This window comes from Oncorhynchus mykiss, chromosome 21, assembly GCF_013265735.2.
Source record: "Oncorhynchus mykiss isolate Arlee chromosome 21, USDA_OmykA_1.1, whole genome shotgun sequence".
In the NCBI taxonomy this organism is placed as follows: Eukaryota; Metazoa; Chordata; class Actinopteri; order Salmoniformes; family Salmonidae; genus Oncorhynchus; species Oncorhynchus mykiss.
In genome coordinates this window covers 2,601,029-2,624,477 of record NC_048585.1, presented here as the reverse complement: position 1 = coordinate 2,624,477, position 23,449 = coordinate 2,601,029, and the positions used below count along the sequence as shown (strand labels likewise).

The window sequence follows — 23,449 nt, the reverse complement described above, 5'->3', positions numbered from 1 at the left end:
TGAGAAGAGAGGCCACCCAATGTTATTAGCAAGTCAAGGCTCATTAGCTTCTCCTCCACAATCCCTGCTCTACTAAATGGCTCCTGTAATACCGATATAGAGCAGGAGAGAGGAGGCTGGGCCGGGAGGGAGGCACCCTGAACCTTAATGATAATGAGTACAGTACTCTCACTCAGACAGGCAGCCAAGCTAATGTCTATGAGATGTCGCTGCTATTCCATAACACAGTCGGGATCTAAAACAAATGTACCACCACAGTTAGGCCTGTTATCTGCCCACAATGCATTAACCAGAGGCAGTTAAAAACGTGCCCCCGGTTGGTTGGGAGGGAGCAGAGGCACGGCCCACTTTTTATTAGAAAGGATAACACTGAGACCTGGACGGAGGTTCTATTTCAAACAGAGTCAAAATGTCAACGAGAAGGACAACAGATAAATGATACGCAATTAAAAGTCCCCGAGGCGACCTAAAAAACAACTCCTGCCAACTATTCCCTCTGTCCGCTGGCCATGTAGCCTGGTGCTGATGGCTTACAAAGTTTATTACCCAGTTCTCCCCTATTCAGAGCATGTACCCCCCCCCCCCCTTTATTACCCAGTTCTCCTCTATTCAGAGCATGTACCCCCCCCCCCCCCCTTTATTACCCAGTTCTCCTCTATTCAGAGCATGTACCCCCCCCCCCCCCTTTATTACCCAGTTCTCCCCTATTCAGAGTATGTACCCCCCCCCCCTTTATTACCCAGTTCTCCCCTATTCGGAGCATGTACCCCCCCCCCCTTTATTACCCAGTTCTCCTCTATTCAGAGCATGTACCCCCCCCCCCCCTTTATTACCCAGTTCTCCCCTATTCAGAGCATGTACCCCCCCCCCTTTATTACCCAGTTCTCCTCTATTCAGAGCATGTACCCCCCCCCCCCCTTTATTACCCAGTTCTCCTCTATTCAGAGCATGTACCCCCCCCCCCCCCTTTATTACCCAGTTCTCCCCTATTCAGAGCATGTACCCCCCCCCCCCCCCCCTTTATTACCCAGTTCTCCCCTATTCAGAGCATGTACCCCCCCCCCCTTTATTACCCAGTTCTCCTCTATTCAGAGCATGTACCCCCCCCCCTTTATTACCCAGTTCTCCTCTATTCAGAGCATGTACCCCCCCCCCCTTTATTACCCAGTTCTCCTCTATTCAGAGCATGTACCCCCCCCCCCCTTTATTACCCAGTTCTCCCCTATTCAGAGCATGTACCCCCCCCCCTTTATTACCCAGTTCTCCCCTATTCGGAGCATGTACCCCCCCCCCCCCTTTATTACCCAGTTCTCCTCTATTCAGAGCATGTACCCCCCCCCCCTTTATTACCCAGTTCTCCTCTATTCAGAGCATGTACCCCCCCCCCTTTATTACCCAGTTCTCCTCTATTCAGAGCATGTACCCCCCCCCCCCCCTTTATTACCCAGTTCTCCTCTATTCAGAGCATGTACCCCCCCCCCCTTTATTACCCAGTTCTCCCCTATTCGGAGCATGTACCCCCCCCCCCCTTTATTACCCAGTTCTCCTCTATTCAGAGCATGTACCCCCCCCCCCCCCCATTACCCAGTTCTCCTCTATTCAGAGCATGTACCCCCCCCCCCCCCTTATTACCCAGTTCTCCCCTATTCAGAGAATGTACCCCCCCCCCCCCTTATTACCCAGTTCTCCCCTATTCAGAGCATGTACCCCCCCCCCCTTTATTACCCAGTTCTCCTCTATTCAGAGCATGTACCCCCCCCCCTTTATTACCCAGTTCTCCCCTATTCAGAGCATGTACCCCCCCCCCCCTTTATTACCCAGTACTCCTCTATTCAGAGCATGTACCCCCCCTATTACCCAGTTCTCCCCTATTCAGAGCATGTACCCCCCCCCCCCTTTATTACCCAGTTCTCCCCTATTCAGAGCATGTACCCCCCCCCCCTTTATTACCCAGTTCTCCCCTATTCAGAGCATGTACCCCCCCCCCCCCCCTTTATTACCCAGTTCTCCTCTATTCAGAGCATGTACCCCCCCCCCCCCTTATTACCCAGTTCTCCCCTATTCAGAGCATGTACCCCCCCCCCTCCTGTAACCCCCAGAGCCCTATTCCCTATATAGTGCACTACTTTAGACCAGGGCCCTATTCCCTATATAGTGCACTACTTTAGACCAGAGCCCTATTCCCTATATAGTGAACTACTTTAGACCAGGGCCCTATTCCCTATATAGTGCACTACTTCAGACCAGAGCCCTATTCCCTATGTAGTGCACTACTTTAGACCAGAGCCCTATTCCCTATATAGTGCACTACTTTAGACCAGAGTCCTATTCCCTATATAGTGCACTACTTTAGACCAGAGTCCTATTCCCTTTATAGTGCACTACTTTAAACCAGGGCCCTATTCCCTATATAGTGCACTACTTTAGACCAGAGTCCTATTCCCTATATAGTGCACTACTTTAGACCAGGGCCCTATTCCCTATATAGTGTACTACTTTAGACCAGGGCCCTATTCCCTATATAGTGCACTACTTTAGACCAGAGCCCTATTCCCTATGTAGTGCACTACTTTAGTCCAGAGCCCTATTCCCTATGTAGTGCACTACTTTAGTCCAGAGCCCTATGGACTATAAAGGGGATAGGGTGCCATTTGGGACACAATTCATTTCTCCTACCCAGGCTTTCAGAGACACCTCATAAAACAAACCAACAAATGTGCTGCTCTCATTAAGTCACTGCCCTGCTCAGAACAAACTCATTAAAATAACAGCAGAGTTGTTCTGTGAACCCTGAGACAGTATAGAGGCCGGCTGGGAGGAGGCCGTACAGGGGCCGGCTGGGAGGAGGCCGTACAGGGGCCGGCTGGGAGGAGGCCGTACAGGGGCCGGCTGGGAGGAGGCCGTACAGGGGCCGGCTGGGAGGTGTACACTAGGGTGTGAGGAGACAGGTGTACACTAGGGTGTGAGGGGGCAGGTGTACACTAGGGTGTGAGGGGGCAGGTGTACACTAGGGTGTGAGGAGGAAGGTGAACACTAGGGTGTGAGGAGGCAGGTGAACACTAGGGTGTGAGGAGGCAGGTGAACACTAGGGTGTGAGGGGGCAGGTGTACACTAGGGTGTGAGGGGGCAGGTGTACACTACGGCGTGAGGAGACAGGTGTACACTAGGGCGTGAGGGGGCAGGTGTACACTAGGGTGAGAGGGGGCAGGTGTACACTAGGGTGAGAGGGGGCAGGTGTACACTAGGGTGTGAGGGGGCAGGTGTACACTAGGGTGTGAGGGGGCAGGTGGACACTAGGGTGTGAGGAGGCAGGTGGACACTAGGGTGTGAGGGGGCAGGTGTACACTAGGGTGTGAGGGGGCAGGTGGACACTAGGGTGTGAGGGGGCAGGTGGACACTAGGGTGTGAGGGGGCAGGTGGACACTAGGGTGTGAGGAGGCAGGTGTACACTAGGGCGTGAGGGGGCAGGTGTACACTAGGGCGTGAGGAGGCAGGTGTACACTAGGGTGTGAGGAGGCAGGTGTACACTAGGGTGTGAGGGGGCAGGTGTACACTAGGGTGTGAGGAGGCAGGTGTACACTAGGGTGTGAGGGGGCAGGTGTACACTAGGGTGTGAGGGGGCAGGTGTACACTAGGGTGTGAGGGGGCAGGTGTACACTAGGGTGTGAGGAGGCAGGTGTACACTAGGGTGTGAGGGGGCAGGTGTACACTAGGGTGTGCGGGGGCAGGTGTACACTAGGGTGTGAGGAGACAGGTGTACACTAGGGTGTGAGGAGGCAGGTGAACACTAGGGTGTGAGGAGGCAGGTGTACACTAGGGTGTGAGGAGGCAGGTGTACACTAGGGTGTGAGGAGGCAGGTGTACACTAGGGTGTGAGGGGGCAGGTGTACACTAGGGTGTGAGGGGGCAGGTGTACACTAGGGCGTGAGGGGGCAGGTGTACACTACGGCGTGAGGAGGCAGGTGTACACTAGGGCGTGAGGAGACAGGTGGACACTAGGGCGTGAGGGGGCAGGTGGACACTAGGGTGTGAGGGGGCAGGTGTACACTAGGGTGTGAGGGGGCAGGTGTACACTAGGGTGTGAGGAGGCAGGTGTACACTAGGGTGTGAGGGGGCAGGTGGACACTAGGGTGTGAGGGGGCAGGTGTACACTAGGGTGTGAGGAGGCCGGTTGAACACTAGGGTGTGAGGAGGCAGGTGTACACTAGGGTGTGAGGAGGCAGGTGGACACTAGGGTGTGAGGGGGCAGGTGTACACTAGGGCGTGAGGAGACAGGTGTACACTAGGGCGTGAGGAGACAGGTGTACACTAGGGCGTGAGGGGGCAGGTGTACACTAGGGCGTGAGGGGGCAGGTGTACACTAGGGTGTGAGGGGGCAGGTGTACAGTAGGGTGTGAGGAGGCAGGTGTACACTAGGTTGTGAGGGGGCAGGTGTACACTAGGGTGTGAGGGGGCAGGTGTACACTAGGGTGAGAGGGGGCAGGTGTACACTAGGGTGAGAGGGGGCAGGTGTACACTAGGGTGTGAGGGGGCAGGTGTACACTAGGGTGTGAGGGGGCAGGTGTACACTAGGGTGTGAGGGGGCAGGTGTACACTAGGGTGTGAGGGGGCAGGTGTACACTAGGGTGTGAGGGGGCAGGTGTACACTAGGGCGTGAGGGGGCAGGTGTACACTAGGGCGTGAGGGGGCAGGTGTACACTAGGGCGTGAGGAGACAGGTGTACACTAGGTTGTGAGGGGGCAGGTGTACACTAGGGTGTGAGGAGGCAGGTGGACACTAGGGTGTGAGGAGGCAGGTGGACACTAGGGTGTGAGGAGGCAGGTGTACACTAGGGTGTGAGGAGACAGGTGTACACTAGGGTGTGAGGAGACAGGTGTACACTAGGGTGTGAGGAGGCAGGTGTACACTAGGGTATGAGGGGGCAGGTGTACACTAGGGTGTGAGGGGGCAGGTGTACACTAGGGTGTGAGGGGGCAGGTGTACACTAGGGTGTGAGGGGGCAGGTGTACACTAGGGTGTGAGGGGGCAGGTGTACACTAGGGTGTGAGGGGGCAGGTGTACACTAGGGCGTGAGGGGGCAGGTGTACACTAGGGCGTGAGGAGACAGGTGTACACTAGGTTGTGAGGGGGCAGGTGTACACTAGGGTGTGAGGAGGCAGGTGGACACTAGGGTGTGAGGAGGCAGGTGTACACTAGGGTGTGAGGAGACAGGTGTACACTAGGGTGTGAGGAGACAGGTGTACACTAGGGTGTGAGGAGGCAGGTGTACACTAGGGTATGAGGGGGCAGGTGTACACTAGGGTGTGAGGGGGCAGGTGTACACTAGGGTGTGAGGGGGCAGGTGTACACTAGGGTGTGAGGGGGCAGGTGTACACTAGGGTGTGAGGGGGCAGGTGTACACTAGGGCGTGAGGGGGCAGGTGTACACTAGGGCGTGAGGGGGCAGGTGTACACTAGGGCGTGAGGAGACAGGTGTACACTAGGTTGTGAGGGGGCAGGTGTACACTAGGGTGTGAGGAGGCAGGTGGACACTAGGGTGTGAGGAGGCAGGTGTACACTAGGGTGTGAGGAGACAGGTGTACACTAGGGTGTGAGGAGACAGGTGTACACTAGGGTGTGAGGAGGCAGGTGTACACTAGGGTGTGAGGGGACAGGTGTACACTAGGGTGTGAGGGGGCAGGTGTACACTAGGGTGTGAGGGGGCAGGTGTACACTAGGGTGTGAGGGGGCAGGTGTACACTAGGGTGTGAGGGGGCAGGTGTACACTAGGGCGTGAGGGGGCAGGTGTACACTAGGGCGTGAGGAGACAGGTGTACACTAGGTTGTGAGGGGGCAGGTGTACACTAGGTTGTGAGGGGACAGGTGTACACTAGGTTGTGAGGGGGCAAGTGTACACTAGGGTGTGAGGGGGCAGGTGTACACTAGGGCGTGAGGGGGCAGGTGTACACTAGGGCGTGAGGAGACAGGTGTACACTAGGTTGTGAGGGGGCAGGTGTACACTAGGGTGTGAGGAGGCAGGTGGACACTAGGGTGTGAGGAGGCAGGTGTACACTAGGGTGTGAGGAGGCAGGTGGACACTAGGGTGTGAGGGGGCAGGTGTACACTAGGGTGTGAGGAGGCAGGTGGACACTAGGGTGTGAGGGGGCAGGTGTACACTAGGGCGTGAGGGGGCAGGTGTACACTAGGGCGTGAGGAGACAGGTGTACACTAGGGCGTGAGGGGGCAGGTGTACACTAGGGTGAGGGGGCAGGTGTACACTAGGGCGTGAGGGGGCAGGTGTACACTAGGGCGTGAGGAGGCAGGTGTACACTAGGTTGTGAGGGGGCAGGTGTACACTAGGGTGTGAGGAGGCAGGTGGACACTAGGGTGTGAGGAGGCAGGTGTACACTAGGGTGTGAGGAGGCAGGTGGACACTAGGGTGTGAGGGGGCAGGTGTACACTAGGGTGTGAGGAGGCAGGTGGACACTAGGGTGTGAGGGGGCAGGTGTACACTAGGGCGTGAGGAGGCAGGTGTACACTAGGGCGTGAGGAGACAGGTGTACACTAGGGTGTGAGGGGGCAGGTGTACACTAGGGTGTGAGGGGGCAGGTGTACACTAGGGTGTGAGGGGGCAGGTGTACACTAGGGTGTGAGGGGGCAGGTGTACACTAGGGTGTGAGGGGGCAGGTGTACACTAGGGTGTGAGGGGGCAGGTGTACACTAGGGTGTGAGGGGGCAGGTGTACACTAGGGTGTGAGGGGGCAGGTGTACACTAGGGTGTGAGGGGGCAGGTGTACACTAGGGTGTGAGGGGGCAGGTGTACACTAGGGTGTGAGGGGGCAGGTGTACACTAGGGCGTGAGGGGGCAGGTGTACACTAGGGCGTGAGGGGGCAGGTGTACACTAGGGCGTGAGGGGGCAGGTGTACACTAGGGCGTGAGGGGGCAGGTGTACACTAGGGTGTGAGGAGGCAGGTGTACACTAGGGTGTGAGGAGGCAGGTGTACACTAGGGTGTGAGGGGGCAGGTGTACACTAGGGCGTGAGGGGGCAGGTGGACACTAGGGCGTGAGGGGGCAGGTGTACACTAGGGCGTGAGGGGGCAGGTGTACACTAGGGTGTGAGGGGGCAGGTGTACACTAGGGTGTGAGGGGGCAGGTGTACACTAGGGTGTGAGGAGGCAGGTGTACACTAGGGTGTGAGGAGGCAAGTGTACACTAGGGTGTGAGGGGGCAGGTGTACACTAGGGTGTGAGGGGGCAGGTGGACACTAGGGTGTGAGGGGGCAGGTGTACACTAGGGTGTGAGGGGGCAGGTGTACACTAGGGTGTGAGGGGGCAGGTGTACACTAGGGTGTGAGGGGGCAGGTGTACACTAGGGTGTGAGGGGGCAGGTGGACACTAGGGTGTGAGGGGGCAGGTGTACACTAGGGTGTGAGGGGGCAGGTGGACACTAGGGTGTGAGGGGGCAGGTGGACACTAGGGTGTGCAGGTTGTACCGTAATAAGTCCGAAGGTGGCATCATCTAGCAGGTTCTCAAAGGACTGGGACAGAGCTCTGCTGTGGGGGCTGACCTGGAGGAGGGAGGCATCTGTGGTAGACCTAATAGGGAGGACAGAAAGAGAGAGAGAGAAAGAGAAATAAGAATAAGTGAGATATGACAGAGAACAGAGGAGGAAAGTTCAAGCCTCAGAGTGTCTGTGTCATGGACTGATCATGAGACGAGTCCAAGAGTCGGTGGTTTCAGGGCCACAACTTTGGTTTTAGAAGTGTGGGGGGGGGGTGACATAATTATTATTATTTTTCCAGTCGGATAAACACTCCAAACATTCAACCCGACCGCTCGGAGGCGTCCGCGCGGTCCTAAAGAATACTGTTGCTTCTTTTTGTATCACTTTCCAATCATAAAATCCCACAGTCCCCAGTGAAAGTTGGGTCTCTGGGAACAAGCTTTTCTGGAAGAGAAGCTCAGAGAGTCTCTGGTCTCAGGGAACAAGCTTGTCTGGAAGAGACGCTCAGAGAGTCTCTGGTCTCAGGAAACAAGCTTGTCTGGAAGAGACGCTCAGAGAGTCTCTGGTCTCAGGAAACAAGCTTGTCTGGAAGAGACGCTCAATGAGTCTCTGGTCTGAGGGAACAAGCTTGTCTGGAAGAGAAGCTCAGAGAGTCTCTGGTCTCAGGGAACAAGCTTGTCTGGAAGAGGAGCTCAGAGAGTCTCTGGTCTGAGGGAACAAGCTTGTCTGGAAGAGGAGCTCAGAGAGTCTCTGGTCTGAGGGAACAAGCTTGTCTGGAAGAGGAGCTCAAGGAGTCTCTGGTCTGAGGGAACAAGCTTTTCTGGAAGAGAAGCTCAGAGAGTCTCTGGTCTCAGGGAACAAGCTTGTCTGGAAGAGAAGCTCAGAGAGTCTCTGGTCTCAGGAAACAAGCTTGTCTGGAAGAGGAGCTCAGAGAGTCTCTGGTCTGAGGGAACAAGCTTGTCTGGAAGAGAAGCTCAGAGAGTCTCTGGTCTCAGGGAACAAGCTTGTCTGGAAGAGGAGCTCAGAGAGTCTCTGGTCTGAGGGAACAAGCTTGTCTGGAAGAGAAGCTCAGAGAGTCTCTGGTCTCAGGGAACAAGCTTGTCTGGAAGATAAGCTCAGAGAGTCTCTGGTCTCAGGAAACAAGCTTGTCTGGAAGATAAGCTCAGAGAGTCTCTGGTCTCAGGGAACAAGCTTGTCCAGTATTGGATTCTGCCACTACAGAAACCAATATTGTGACAACCACTTAACAGTCCTTCACTAAGTTGTACTCAGATCCACCCTGTAGACGACTACAAGTCACAGGTCTTAACTGTGTGTTGTTAGTGTCTGGCTGATATCACAGGCCTTAACTGTGTGTTGTTAGTGTCTGGCTGATGTGTGGAGTAGACTACTTCTAGTGCTAACAGCCCCACAGCCAGTGGTTGTGTCCCAAATCGCACCGTATTCCCTTCATAGTCCACAGGGCTCTGGTTAAAAGTAGTGCACTAAATAGGAAACAGGCTGCCATTTGGGAAGAGTCTTTTCTATGGTTAAGATGATCCCCACTAGGACTTGTTCCTCCATGAATTATTGAAGAGCTCTATTGATTTTTCATGGAAATTGAATAGGGACTCTTTAACAGACTAAAAATGTAACACGTATAAAAAAAAAACAGCATGTCTGACAACGGTTGCTTCACATCGGGGCGTAGCACAGGAAACACCGTCTGCTGCAGGAGGAAACACTAACACACTTAGTTCATCAACATCCCTGTACTATAGTAGGTAGGCTCAGTGACTAGCGTTACGCATATCATACAGTGGGTTCAAACAGGGGCTGCGTCCCAAATGTAGGGTCCCAGAAAGATCTGCTTGGTGGAGAACGCGGACGGGATCCAGACATTAAAACAGAAGTAAACAATATTAAAACATTTAACTACAGAAGCTAGTCGGACATCACCTAAATGTATTGAAGCTAGTAGGACATCACCTAAATGTGTTGAAGCTAGCAGGACATCACCTAAATGTGTTGAAGCTAGTCGGACATCACCTAAATGTGTTGAAGCTAGTAGGACATCACCTAAATGTACTGAAGGTAGCAGGACATCACCTAAATGTGTTGAAGCTAGTAGGACATCACCTAAATGTGTTGAAGCTAGTAGGACATCACCTAAATGTGTTGAAGCTAGTAGGACATCACCTAAATGTATTGAAGCTAGCAGGACATCACCTAAATGTGTTGAAGCTAGTCGGACATCACCTAAATGTGTTGAAGCTAGCAGGACATCACCTAAATGTATTGAAGCTAGCAGGACATCACCTAAATGTGTTGAAGCTAGCAGGACATCACCTAAATGTGTTGAAGCTAGCAGGACATCACCTAAATGTGTTGAAGCTAGCAGGACATCACCTAAATGTATTGAAGCTAGTAGGACATCACCTAAATGTGTTGAAGCTAGTAGGACATCACCTAAATGTATTGAAGGTAGCAGGACATCACCTAAATGTATTGAAGCTAGTAGGACATCACCTAAATGTATTGAAGCTAGTAGGACATCACCTAAATGTATTGAAGGTAGCAGGACATCACCTAAATGTTTTGAAGCTAGCAGGACGTCACCTAAATGTGTTGAAGCTAGTAGGACATCACCTAAATGTATTGAAGCTAGTCGGACATCACCTAAATGTGCTGAAGCTAGTCGGACATCACCTAAATGTTTTGAAGCTAGTAGGACATCACCTAAATGTATTGAAGCTAGCAGGACATCACCTAAATGTGTCTAAGCTAGCAGGACATCATCTAAATGTGTTGAAGCTAGCAGGACATCACCTAAATGTTTTGAAGCTAGTAGGACATCACCTAAATGTATTGAAGCTAGCAGGACATCACCTAAATGTATTGAAGCTAGTAGGACATCACCTAAATGTATTGAAGCTAGTAGGACATCACCTAAATGTGTTGAAGCTAGCAGGACATCACCTAAATGTACTGAAGCTAGTAGGACATCACCTAAATGTGATGAAGGTAGCAGGACATCACCTAAATGTATTGAAGCTAGCAGGACATCACCTAAATGTATTGAAGGTAGCAGGACATCACCTAAATGTATTAACTTATTAGAAAATTCTATAATTTTCCAAAGATGATCATAAAAGGAAACAAAAGAAGAATAGATTCCTTCAACTTCCTGAAGATTTGTCGTGGGTCCTCAGATCCTCAAAAGGTTCTACAGCTGCAACATCGACAGCATCCTGACGGGTTGCCATCACTGCTCGGCCTCCGACCGCAAGGCACTAGTGAGGGTAGTGCGTATGGCCCAGTACATCACTGGGGCTAAGCTGCCTGCCATCCAGGTGTCAGAGGAAGGCCCTAAAAATTGTCAAAGACCCCAGCCACCCCAGTCATAGACTGTTCTCTCTACTACCACATGGCAAGCGGTACCGGAGTGCCAAGTCTAGGACCAAAAGGTTTCTCAACAGGTTTTACCCCCAAGCCATAAGACTCCTGAACAGGTAAACAAATGGCTACCTGAACTATTTGCATATTGTAGCCTCTCTACTGTATATAGCATCTACTGTTTATAGCCTCTCTACTGTATATAGCCTCTCTACTGTATATAGCCTCTCTACTGTATATAGCCTCTACTGTATATAGCCTCTCTACTGTATATAGCCTCTCTACTGTATATAGCCTCTCTACTCTATATAGCCTCTCTACTCTATATAGCCTCTCTACTCTATATAACCTCTCTACTGTATATAACCTCTCTACTATATATAGCCTCTACTGTATATAGCCTCTCTACTCTATATAGCCTCTCTACTCTATATAGCCCCTCTACTGTATATAGCCCCTCTACTGTATATAGCCCCTCTACTGTATATAGCCCCTCTACTGTATATAGCCCCTCTACTGTATATAGCCCCTCTACTGTATATAGCCCCTCTACTGTATATAGCCCCTCTACTGTATATAGCCCCTCTACTGTATATAGCCCCTCTACTGTATATAGCCCCTCTACTGTATATAGCCCCTCTACTGTATATAGCCCCTCTACTGTATATAGCCCCTCTACTGTATATAGCCTCTCTACTGTATATAGCCCCTCTACTGTATATAGCCCCTCTACTGTATATAGCCCCTCTACTCTATATAGCCTCTCTACTCTATATAGCCTCTCTACTGTATATAGCCTCTCTACTGTATATAGCCTCTCTACTGTATATAGCCTCTCTACTGTATATAGCCTCTCTACTGTATATAGCCTCTCTACTGTATATAGCCCCTCTACTGTATATAGCCCCTCTACTGTATATAGCCCCTCTACTGTATATAGCCCCTCTACTGTATATAGCCCCTCTACTGTATATAGCCCCTCTACTGTATATAGCCTCTCTACTGTATATAGCCTCTACTGTATATAACCTCTCTACTGTATATAGCCTCTACTGTTATTTTTCAGTTGTTTATATTTCACCTAATAACTTGTTGCACTGTTGGTTAGAGACTGTAAGTAATCATTTCAATGTAATGTACCTGTTGTATTCGGCACACGTGACAAATAAACTTTGATTGGAAGAGGCCAGATCCCAAGAATGCCCCTGTCTGTGTGCGCCCGTTTGTCTACCCCTTTCCGTAGCCGTTAGCGATGATGCTAATGAAAAATAAAAAATAAAAAAATAAATGCCATCTGGCAAAATGGCAGCCTATTCCCTTTAATAGTGCACTACTTCTAAAGGAGGTGCCCTATATAGGGAATAAATAGGGTCACATTTGGGACAGTAGTGTGATGTAAAGTTAATTAGCCTGTTTGAATAGTCCTGCAGCCCCAGAAAACCAACACAGCAGTTGTTAAAGGCTTTGCAACTCATTAAAAACCTCTGCCAGCTGTAATATACTCTGTGATTTTAATATTCAGAGCTATTTCAAATAAACTCCACTGTGCTCAGTTTGGCTCATTTAAAAACAGAGGAGAGAGTGTGGCTCCGTCCCAAACGACACCCCGCTTCCCTATAAAGTACTTTAGAAAGTAGTGCACTACTAATAGGGAATAAGGTGCCATTTATAGGGGTATAACTGGTGGCCTATTCCCACTCCGGCCAGGAGAGGAAATGAGGAAAGAGACAGGCGGGTCGAGGATGACAAAGTGAAGAACAATAGGAGGGTCATTCTGTAACTCCTCCAGACTCCTGGTGCCAATTCAGTGACATTGAAACATTCAGTATTGATATTTGTGAAAAAGGTTGATTACAAATGAAAGCTGATTGTAATGGGCTTTTATCTGTGGATGAGTATGTCTATACTAGGATGGAAGCAAATATAAGTCTTCATAACTTCATAACAAATCATGCAAATAATGATGTACATTTACCAGGAATATGTTAATATTTTGACAAACGATTATGCATTTTTTTTTTTGTCATTCATTTACGAAAATCACTCATTAACAAGCTATCCGACTAGCTAACATTAGCTAGCTAGCTATACATTAAGCTTGCTATATGGAGTGTTGACATTTTAATTAATTGGCATTTGTGTTGTTTAAAGGGCCCAGTGTGGTCCAAATTCAGTGTTTTTATATCATATTGTCCAACAGTTGATGAAACTAAACACTGTTAAAGAGTGAAAACATTTTATCCGTTTTATTTCCTGATAGTTACTAGTTGAAAAAAAAAATGATATCCACACGACCTTCTAATTAGCAGGTTGGCATGGGCGGGAGTGTCGGCTTTCCATGGTGACATCACAATGCGGTAAATTGGACCAATAACAAAAAGAGTTCCAAACCTCTCTGCCAATAAAAGCTAGTTTTCCTCTCCTTACTTAGATCACTCCCAGACAGTCTTAGAAAAATTCTTACCTGAAAATTTATATTTTTGTCCATTTTAAATGGAAATTATAGTATGGTCCTCCAATAAACCAGAAAACCAAGCTGTCATCTTGTGAACCAGTGGATGTAAAGAGTCTAGATAAAGCATTTACTACAAATTGAATGAACAGTGTTGTAAGCTTGCCTTGATGTTCATTAAAACACGTTTCAAAGTCAAACACTAGTCATTGTTTTTTTATTGTGGTAACATTGGAGATTAAAGATGTTGGTAGCATAGCTGACGTAAATATTGTGGTAACATTGGAGATTAAAGATGTTTGTAACGTAGCTGACGTAAATATTGTGGTAACATTAGAGATTAAAGATGTTTGTAGCGTAGCTGACGTAAATATTGTGGTAACATTGGAGATTAAAGATGTTGGTAGCGTTGCTGACGTAAATATTGTGGTAACATTGGAGATTAAAGATGTTTGTAGCGTAGCTGATGTAAATATTGTAGTAACGTCAGAGATTGACGATGTTTGTAACGTAGCTAACTATTTTCTAGCTTATTGTGTAGTTGATGATGAAGAGCTGTAATGCCTATGGAGTTGTGTAGTTGATGATGAAGAGCTGTAATGCCTATGGAGCTGTGTAGTTGATGATGAAGAGCTGTAATGCCTACGGAGCTGTGTGGCCATCTGAATGGACCCTAAAACGTTTGGTATAAATAATAGTTCAGAACACTGGTTTTAATTGCTTCCACTGGTTCATCATTAATCCCCAAGAAATTGCAGAAAATTACAGAGTGAAGGAAATGCGACTGTCAAACTGCTATTATGAAATCAAAGTCCTTCTTCAGTACAACTCTACATTGAACCACAGCCAGAGGACGGCAACATTACCACTCCACATTGAACCACAGCCAGAGGACGGCAACATTACCACTCCACATTGAACCACAGCCAGAGGACAGCTACATTACCACTCTACATTGAACAACAGAAAGAGGAAAGCTACATTACTACTCTACATTGAACCACAGCCAGAGGAAAGCTACATTACTACTCTACATTGAACCACAGCCAGAGGACAGCTACATTACTACTCTACATTGAACCACAGCCAGAGGAAAGCTACATTACTACTCTACATTGAACCACAGCCAGAGGAAAGCTACATTACTACTCTACATTGAACCACAGCCAGAGGAAAGCTACATTACTACTCTACATTGAACCACAGCCAGAGGACAGCTACATTACTACTCTACATTGAACAACAGAAAGAGGAAAGCTACATTACTACTCTACATTGAACCACAGCCAGAGGACAGCTACATTACTACTCTACATTGAACCACAGCCAGAGGAAAGCTACATTACCACTCTACATTGAACCACAGCCAGAGGACAGCTACATTACTACTCTACATTGAACCACAGCCAGAGGACAGCTACATCACTACTCTACATTGAACCACAGCCAGAGGACAGCTACATTACTACTCTACATTGAACCACAGCCAGAGGAAAGCTACATTACCACTCTACATTGAACCACAGCCAGAGGACAGCTACATTACTACTCCACATTGAACCACAGCCAGAGGACAGCTACATTACTACACCACATTGAACCACAGCTACATTACCACTCTACATTGAACAACAGAAAGAGGAAAGCTACATTACTACTCTACATTGAACCACAGCCAGAGGAAAGCTACATTACTACTCTACATTGAACCACAGCCAGAGGACAGCTACATCACTACTCTACATTGAACCACAGCCAGAGGACAGCTACATTACTACTCTACATTGAACCACAGCCAGAGGACAGCTACATTACTACTCTACATTGAACCACAGCCAGAGGACAGCTACATCACTACTCTACATTGAACCACAGCCAGAGGACAGCTACATTACTACTCTACATTGAACCACAGCCAGAGGAAAGCTACATCACTACTCTACATTGAACCACAGCCAGAGGACAGCTACATCACTACTCTACATTGAACCACAGCCAGAGGACAGCTACATTACTACTCTACATTGAACCACAGCCAGAGGAAAGCTACATTACCACTCTACATTGAACCACAGCCAGAGGACAGCTACATTACTACTCTACATTGAACCACAGCCAGAGGACAGCTACATCACTACTCTACATTGAACCACAGCCAGAGGACAACTACATTAAACCACAGCCAGAGGACAGCTACATTACTACACCACATTGAACCACAGCTACATTACCACTCTACATTGAACAACAGAAAGAGGAAAGCTACATTACTACTCTACATTGAACCACAGCCAGAGGAAAGCTACATTACTACTCTACATTGAACCACAGCCAGAGGACAGCTACATCACTACTCTACATTGAACCACAGCCAGAGGACAGCTACATTACTACTCTAAATTGAACCACAGCCAGAGGAAAGCTACATTACCACTCTACATTGAACCACAGCCAGAGGACAGCTACATTACTACTCTACATTGACCCACAGCCAGAGGACAGCTACATCACTACTCTACATTGAACCACAGCCAGAGGACAGCTACATTACTACTCTACATTGAACCACAGCCAGAGGAAAGCTACATTACCACTCTACATTGAACCACAGCCAGAGGACAGCTACATTACTACTCTACATTGAACCACAGCCAGAGGAAAGCTACATTACCACTCTACATTGAACCACAGCCAGAGGACAGCTACATTACTACTCTACATTGAACCACAGCCAGAGGACAGCTACATTACTACTCTACATTGAAACACAGCCAGAGGACAGCTACATTACTACTCTACATTGAACCACAGCCAGGGGACAGCTACATTACTACTCTACATTGAACCACAGCCAGAGGACAGCTACATCACTACTCTACATTGAACCACAGCCAGAGGACAACTACATTACTACTCTACATTGAACCACAGCCAGAGGACAGCTACATTACTACTCTACATTGAAACACAGCCAGAGGACAGCTACATTACTACTCTACATTGAACCACAGCCAGGGGACAGCTACATTACTACTCTACATTGAACCACAGCCAGAGGACAGCTACATCACTACTCTACATTGAACCACAGCCAGAGGACAGCTACATTACTACTCTACATTGAACCACAGCTACATTACTACTCTACATTGAAACACAGCCAGAGGACAGCTACATTACTACTCTACATTGAACCACAGCCAGAGGACAGCTACATTACTACTCTACATTGAACCACAGCTACATTACTACTCTACATTGAAACACAGCCAGAGGACAGCTACATTACTACTCTACATTGAACCACAGCCAGAGGACAGCTACATCACTACTCTACATTGAACCACAGCCAGAGGACAGCTACATTACTACTCTACATTGAACCACAGCTACATTACTACTCTACATTGAAACACAGCCAGAGGACAGCTACATTACTACTCTACATTGAACCACAGCCAGAGGACAGCTACATTACTACACCACATTGAACCACAGCTACATTACTACACCACATTGAACCACAGCCAGAGGACAGCTACATTATTACCCCACATTGAAACACAGCCAGAGGATAGCTACATTACTACTCCACATTGAAACACAGCCAGAGGACAGTTACATTACCACTCTAAATTAAACCACAGCCAAAGGACAGCTACATTACCACTCTACATTAAACCACAGCCAAAGGACAGCTACATTACCACTCTACATTAAACCACAGCCAGAGGACAGCTACATTACCACTCTACATTAAACCACAGCCAAAGGACAGCTACATTACCACTCTACATTAAACCACAGCCAGAGGAAAGCTACATTACTACTCTACATTGAACGACAACCAGAGGACAGCTACATTACCACTTCACATTGAACCACAGCCAGAGGACAGTTACATTACCACTCTAAATTAAACCACAGCCAGAGGACAGCTACATTACCACTCTACATTGAACCACAGCCAGAGGACAGCTACATTACTACTCCACATTGAACCACAGCCAGGGGATGCGTACATTACCACTCCACATTGAACCACAGCCAGGGGACACGTACATTACCACCTCACATTGAACAACAGCCAGGGGACAGCTACATTACCACTCCACATTGAACAACAGCCAGGGGACAGCTACATTACCACCTCACATTGAACAACAGCCAGGGGACAGCTACATTACCACCTCACATTGAACCACAGCCAGAGGACAGCAACATTACTACTCTACATTGAACCACAGCCAGGGGACACGTACATTACCACCTCATTATTGTTTTGCGTTCCCATTTGTTTCTCATATGGTAAGTACGTGTTGTTGCATGAGAAATACATCATAAGGAAGGCCATTACTGCCGTCAGTACTGGCATGGTGAAAAACACGAGGCTCGTCTTCAGTGAACTGCGAGGTGAGCAGTGCTTTGGCGGCTTCTGCTGTGCATGAGTGATGTCCCACTCCATAGGGGTATTTATCTCTCCCTACGACTAAATGCTCCGTCTGAGGGACACTCCCACACCGAGGGACACTCGAAAACTAGGGGAAGGCTAAGAGGGGTTATTAGAATTGACAGTCTCTCTCTCTCTCGCGCCCCCCCCCCCCTTCACAATTGGTCCTAAGAGACCAGTAGACTGTTAGCCTGACACAGCAGACGGAAGGTAATAGAAGGCCACACCAACACAATGTAGCCAACCACACACAGAACACACTGCAACTCACCACCCCACAGCATTAGCATAGAAATGGTGTAGAAACACGACACGTTAAAACCGTCCGATCCATTGAAGGGAAGAGAAGCCTTTAATAACCAATCACAGCACGGCAGCATCTAGAAAAAAAAAAAAAAGGGATAAACTGCAATAGCAGCTCCCCGCACGCAAATAAATCCCACAGCCTTCGTCCCAAATGGCACCCGATCCCATATATAGAGCACTAAACTCCTACCAGAGACCCTCTATGCAGGGGATAGTGTGGTGTTTGGGACACAGACACGGTGTGACAGCGGGTATTATCGTCCCAAATGGCACCCGATCCCAAATATAGAGCACTAAACTCCTACCAGAGACCCTCTATGCAGGGGATAGTGTGGTGTTTGGGACACAGGCACGGTGTGACAGCGGGTATTATTACTACTAGAGAGGGGAAAGCGTTGCTAAAGGCCACTGAGAAACTGTAACAAAACACCTGATAGATGAACAGACAGTTATGTGATTCTGTTGGACACATATAGGACTGAGACTGGGCTGTCTCTCAAATGGTACCCTATTCCCTGTTTACTACACTACATTAGACTAGAGCCCTATTCCCTGTTTACTACACTACATTAGACTAGAGCCCTATTCCCTGTTTACTACATTAGACCAGAGCCCTATTCCCTGTTTACTACATTAGACTAGAACCCTATTCCCTGTTTACTACATTAGACCAGAGCCCTATTCCCTGTTTACTACACTACATTAGACTAGAGCCCTATTCCCTGTTTACTACATTAGACTAGAACCCTATTCCCTGTTTACTACACTACATTAGATTAGAGCCCTATTCCCTGTTTACTACACTACATTAGACTAGAGCCCTATTCCCTGTTTACTACACTAGACTAGAGCCCTATTCCCTGTTTACTGCACTACATTAGACCTGAGCCCTATTCCCTGTTTACTACATTAGACCAGAGCCCTAATTCCCTGTTTACTACACTAGACTAGAGCCCTAATTCCCTGTTTACTACACTAGACTAGAGCCCTATTCCCTGTTTACTGCACTACATTAGACCAGAGCCCTATTCCCTGTTTACTGCACTACATTAGACTAGAGCCCTATTCCCTGTTTACTACATTAGACCAGAGCCCTATTCCCTGTTTACTACACTACATTAGACTAGGATCCTATTCCCTGTTTACTACATTAGACCAGAACCCTAATTCCCTGTTTACTACATTAGACCAGAGCCCTAATTCCCTGTTTACTACATTAGACCAGAGCCCTAATTCCCTGTTTACTACATTAGACCAGAGCCCTAATTCCCTGTTTACTACATTAGACCAGAGCCCTATTCCCTGTTTACTGCACTACATTAGACTAGAGCCCTATTCCCTGTTTACTACATTAGACCAGAACCCTAATTCCCTGTTTACTACATTAGACTAGAGCCCTATTCCCTGTTTACTACATTAGACCAGAGCCCTAATTCCCTGTTTACTACATTAGACCAGAGCCCTAATTCCCTGTTTACTACATTAGACTAGAGCCCTATTCCCTGTTTACTACATTAGACCAGAGCCCTATTCCCTGTTTACTACATTAGACCAGAGCCCTATTCCCTGTTTACTGCACTACATTAGACTAGAGCCCTATTCCCTGTTCACTACACTACATTAGACTAGAGCCCTATTCCCTGTTTACTACATTAGACCAGAGCCCTATTCCATGTTTACTACATTAGACCAGAGCCCTATTCCCTGTTTACTGCACTACATTAGACTAGAGCCCTATTCCCTGTTTACTGCACTACATTAGAACAGAGCCCTATTCCCTGTTTACTACACTACATTAGACCAGAGCCCTATTCCCTGTTTACTGCACTACATTAGACCAGAGCCCTATTCCCTGTTTACTGCACTACATTAGACCAGAGCCCTATTCCCTGTTTACTGCACTACATTAGACCAGAGCCCTATTCCCTGTTTACTGCACTACATTAGACTAGAGCCCTATTCCCTGTTCACTACATTAGTAAACAGGGAATAGGGCTCTAGTCTACACTACATTAGACCAGAGCCCTAATTCCCTGTTTACTACATTAGACCAGAGCCCTAATTCCCTGTTTACTACATTAGACCAGAGCCCTAATTCCCTGTTTACTACATTAGACCAGAGCCCTAATTCCCTGTTTACTACATTAGACCAGAGCCCTAATTCCCTGTTTACTACATTAGACCAGAGCCCTAATTCCCTGTTTACTACATTAGACCAGAGCCCTAATTCCCTGTTTACTACATTAGACCAGAGCCCTAATTCCCTGTTTACTACATTAGACCAGAGCCCTAATTCCCTGTTTACTACATTAGACCAGAGCCCTAATTCCCTGTTTACTACATTAGACCAGAGCCCTAATTCCCTGTTTACTACATTAGACCAGAGCCCTAATTCCCTGTTTACTACATTAGACCAGAGCCCTAATTCCCTGTTTACTACATTAGACCAGAGCCCTATTCCCTGTTTACTACATTAGACCAGAGCCCTAATTCCCTGTTTACTACATTAGACCAGAGCCTATGTGAGTGAGTAAGTGAGTATCTCTCCTCCCAGGTTCTGTAGCAGCGCAGCAGAAACAACATAAATCACTGCTGGATGAGCAATGACAGCCTCCTGTAAATAAGTAACACCGACCGTACAAACACCGGTCCGCTCAACTGGGGGCCCTGTTCTCACAGCGCCGCTGGGGGGGGGGGGGCCCTGTTCTCACAGCGCCGCTGGGGCGGGGGGGGGGGGCCTCTTCTCACAGCGCCGCTGGGGGGGGGGGGGCCCTGTTCTCACAGCGCCGCTGGGGGGGGGGGGGCCCTGTTCTCACAGCGCCGCTGGGGGGGGGGGGGCCTGTTCTCACAGCGCCGCTGGGGGGGGGGGGGGCCCTGTTCTCACAGCGCCGCTGGGGGGGGGGGGGGAGGGGGGCCCTGTTCTCGCAGCGCCCCTGGGGGGGGGGGGGCCTGTTCTCGCAGCGCCGCTGGGGGGGGTGGGGGGGGGCCTGTTCTCGCAGCGCCGCTGAGGGGGGGGGGGGGGGGCCCTCGCAGCGCCGCTGTAGTGTCCGTTCATAGATGTCAGGTACTGTAGTCTGTATTAAAACCTCTACTCCTGAGTCAACACAGTCCTGGTTATTGAACCAAACAGTGTAGACTGAGCGCTGGCCAACAAGACACAAGTTCACATCAATATTGTGATGGATACAGTCCCGCCTTCATGAAACATAATACGTTGTAAACAACATCAGCACTTAACACCAAGTTGATGAGATTGCCAATAATAATCATATGAATTAAATGAGGCTTACCGGTACTCATAAGGGACATACAGTGCATTTGGAAAGTATTCAGACCCCTTGATTTTTTTCTCTCCACATTCTGTTACATTAAAGCCTTATAAAATGCCTTATTAATGCCTTATTAAAGCCTTATTAAAGCCTTATTAATGCCTTATTAATGCCTTATTAAAGCCTTATTAATGCCTTATTAAAGCCTTATTAAAGCCTTATTAATGCCTTATTAAAGCCTTATTAATGCCTTATTAATGCCTTATTAAAGCCTTATTAATGCCTTATTAATGCCTTATTAATGCCTTATTAAAGCCTTATTAATGCCTTATTAAAGCCTTATTCTAAAATGTATTAAAGAAACCAAAAATACTCACTAATCTACACACACAACCCCATAATGACAAAGCAGAAACAGGTTTTTAGAAATGTTTGCAAAGGTCTTAAAAATAAATAAACTGAAATAGCTTATTTATATAGGTATTCAGACCCTTTGCTATGAGACTTCGAAATTGAGCTTGGATTGATCCTGTTTCCATTGATCATCCTTGAGATGTTTCTACAACTTGATTGGAGTCCACCTGTGGTAAATTAAATTGATTGGACATTTGAAAAAGGCACACACCTGTATATATATATATATATATATATATATATATATATATAGAGTCCCACATATGACAGTGCATGTCAAATCAAGCAATGAGGTTGAAGGAACTGTCCGTAGAGCTCCGGGACAGGATTGTGTCGAGGTACAGATCTGGGGGAAAGGTACCAAAACATTTACGCAGCATTGAAGGTTCCCAATAATTTTTTAACCACCAACACTCTTCCTAAAGCTGGCCAACCGGCCAAACTGAGCAATCGGGGGAGAAGGGCCTTGGTCAGGGAGGTGACAGAGCTCCAGAGTTTCTCTATGGAGTTGGGAGAACCTTCCAGAAGGACAACCATCTCTGCAGCACTCCACCAATCAGGCCAGACGGAATCCATTCCTCAGTAAAAGGCACAAGACAGCACGCTTGGAGTTTGCCAAAAGGCACCTAAAGGACTCTCAAACAAGATTCTCTGGTCTGAGGAAACCGAGATTGTACTCCTTGGCCTGAATGCCAAGTGTCACGTCTGGAGGAAACCTGGCACCATCCCTACGGTGAAGCATGGTGGTGGCAGCATCATGCTGTGGGGAAGTTTTTCAGTGGCAGGGACTGGGAGACTAGTCAGGATCGAGAGAAAGATTAACGGAGCAAAGTACAGAGAGATCCTTGATGAAAACCTGCTCCAGAGCACTCAGAACCTCAGACTGGGGCGAAGGTTCACCTTCCAACAGGACAACGACCCTAAGCAGGCAGCCAAGACAACGCAGGAGTGGCTTCGGGACAAATCTTTGAATGGCCTTGAATGGCCCAGCCAGAGCCCAGACTTGAACACGATTGAACATCTCTGGAGAGATCTGAAAATAGCTGTGCAGCAACACTCCCCAACCAACCTGACAGAGATTGAGAGGATCTGCAGAGAAGAATGGGAGAAACTCCCCAAATACAGGTGTGCCAAGCTTGTAGCATCATACCCAAGAAAACTCGAGGCTGTAATCGCTGACAAAAAGTGCTTCAACAAAGCACTGTGTAAAGGGTCTGAATACTTACGTAAATTATATTTAGAATTTTTTATACATTTGAAAAAAAAAACAAAAAAAAAACGTATTGCTTTGACATTATGGGTTATTGTGATGTCATTATGGGGTATTGTGATGTCATTATGGGTTATTGTGATGTCATTATGGGGTATTGTGATGTCATTATGGGGTATTGTGATGTCATTACGGGGTATTGTGATGTCATTATGGGGTATTGTGATGTCATTATGGGGTATTGTGATGTCATTATGGGGTATTGTGTGTAGATTGATGAGGGAGAGAGGGAAAAAAAAGTGAATCCATATTAGAATAAGGCTGTAACGTAACAAAATGTGGAAATAGTCAAAGGGGTCTGAATACTTTCTGAATGCTCCGTACGTATACTATCAGAATACCAACTGGATACAGTCACAGTTGATGAGTTATTATACAGGATGCTGAACTGATGAAGTGAAACACAACAATACTCCATCTTCTAGTAGC

The 23,449-nt window shown here is 48.0% G+C and overlaps 1 protein-coding gene across 2 annotated transcripts in view; it reads right to left on the bottom strand.

Annotated features, from left to right (window-relative positions):
- Positions 1-23,449, bottom strand: part of LOC110519348 (TBC1 domain family member 15-like) — a 78,637-nt gene that overhangs the window by 42,801 nt on the left and 12,387 nt on the right. For both annotated transcript variants that reach the window (XR_005038455.1, XM_036956612.1), the window contains exon 6: positions 7,473-7,575. Coding sequence is in view for 1 of the 2 variants with exons in the window: in XM_036956612.1 (XP_036812507.1) it covers positions 7,473-7,575 (103 nt within the window). In the remaining variant the exon portion in view is untranslated. The remainder of the gene's footprint in view (positions 1-7,472; positions 7,576-23,449) is intronic.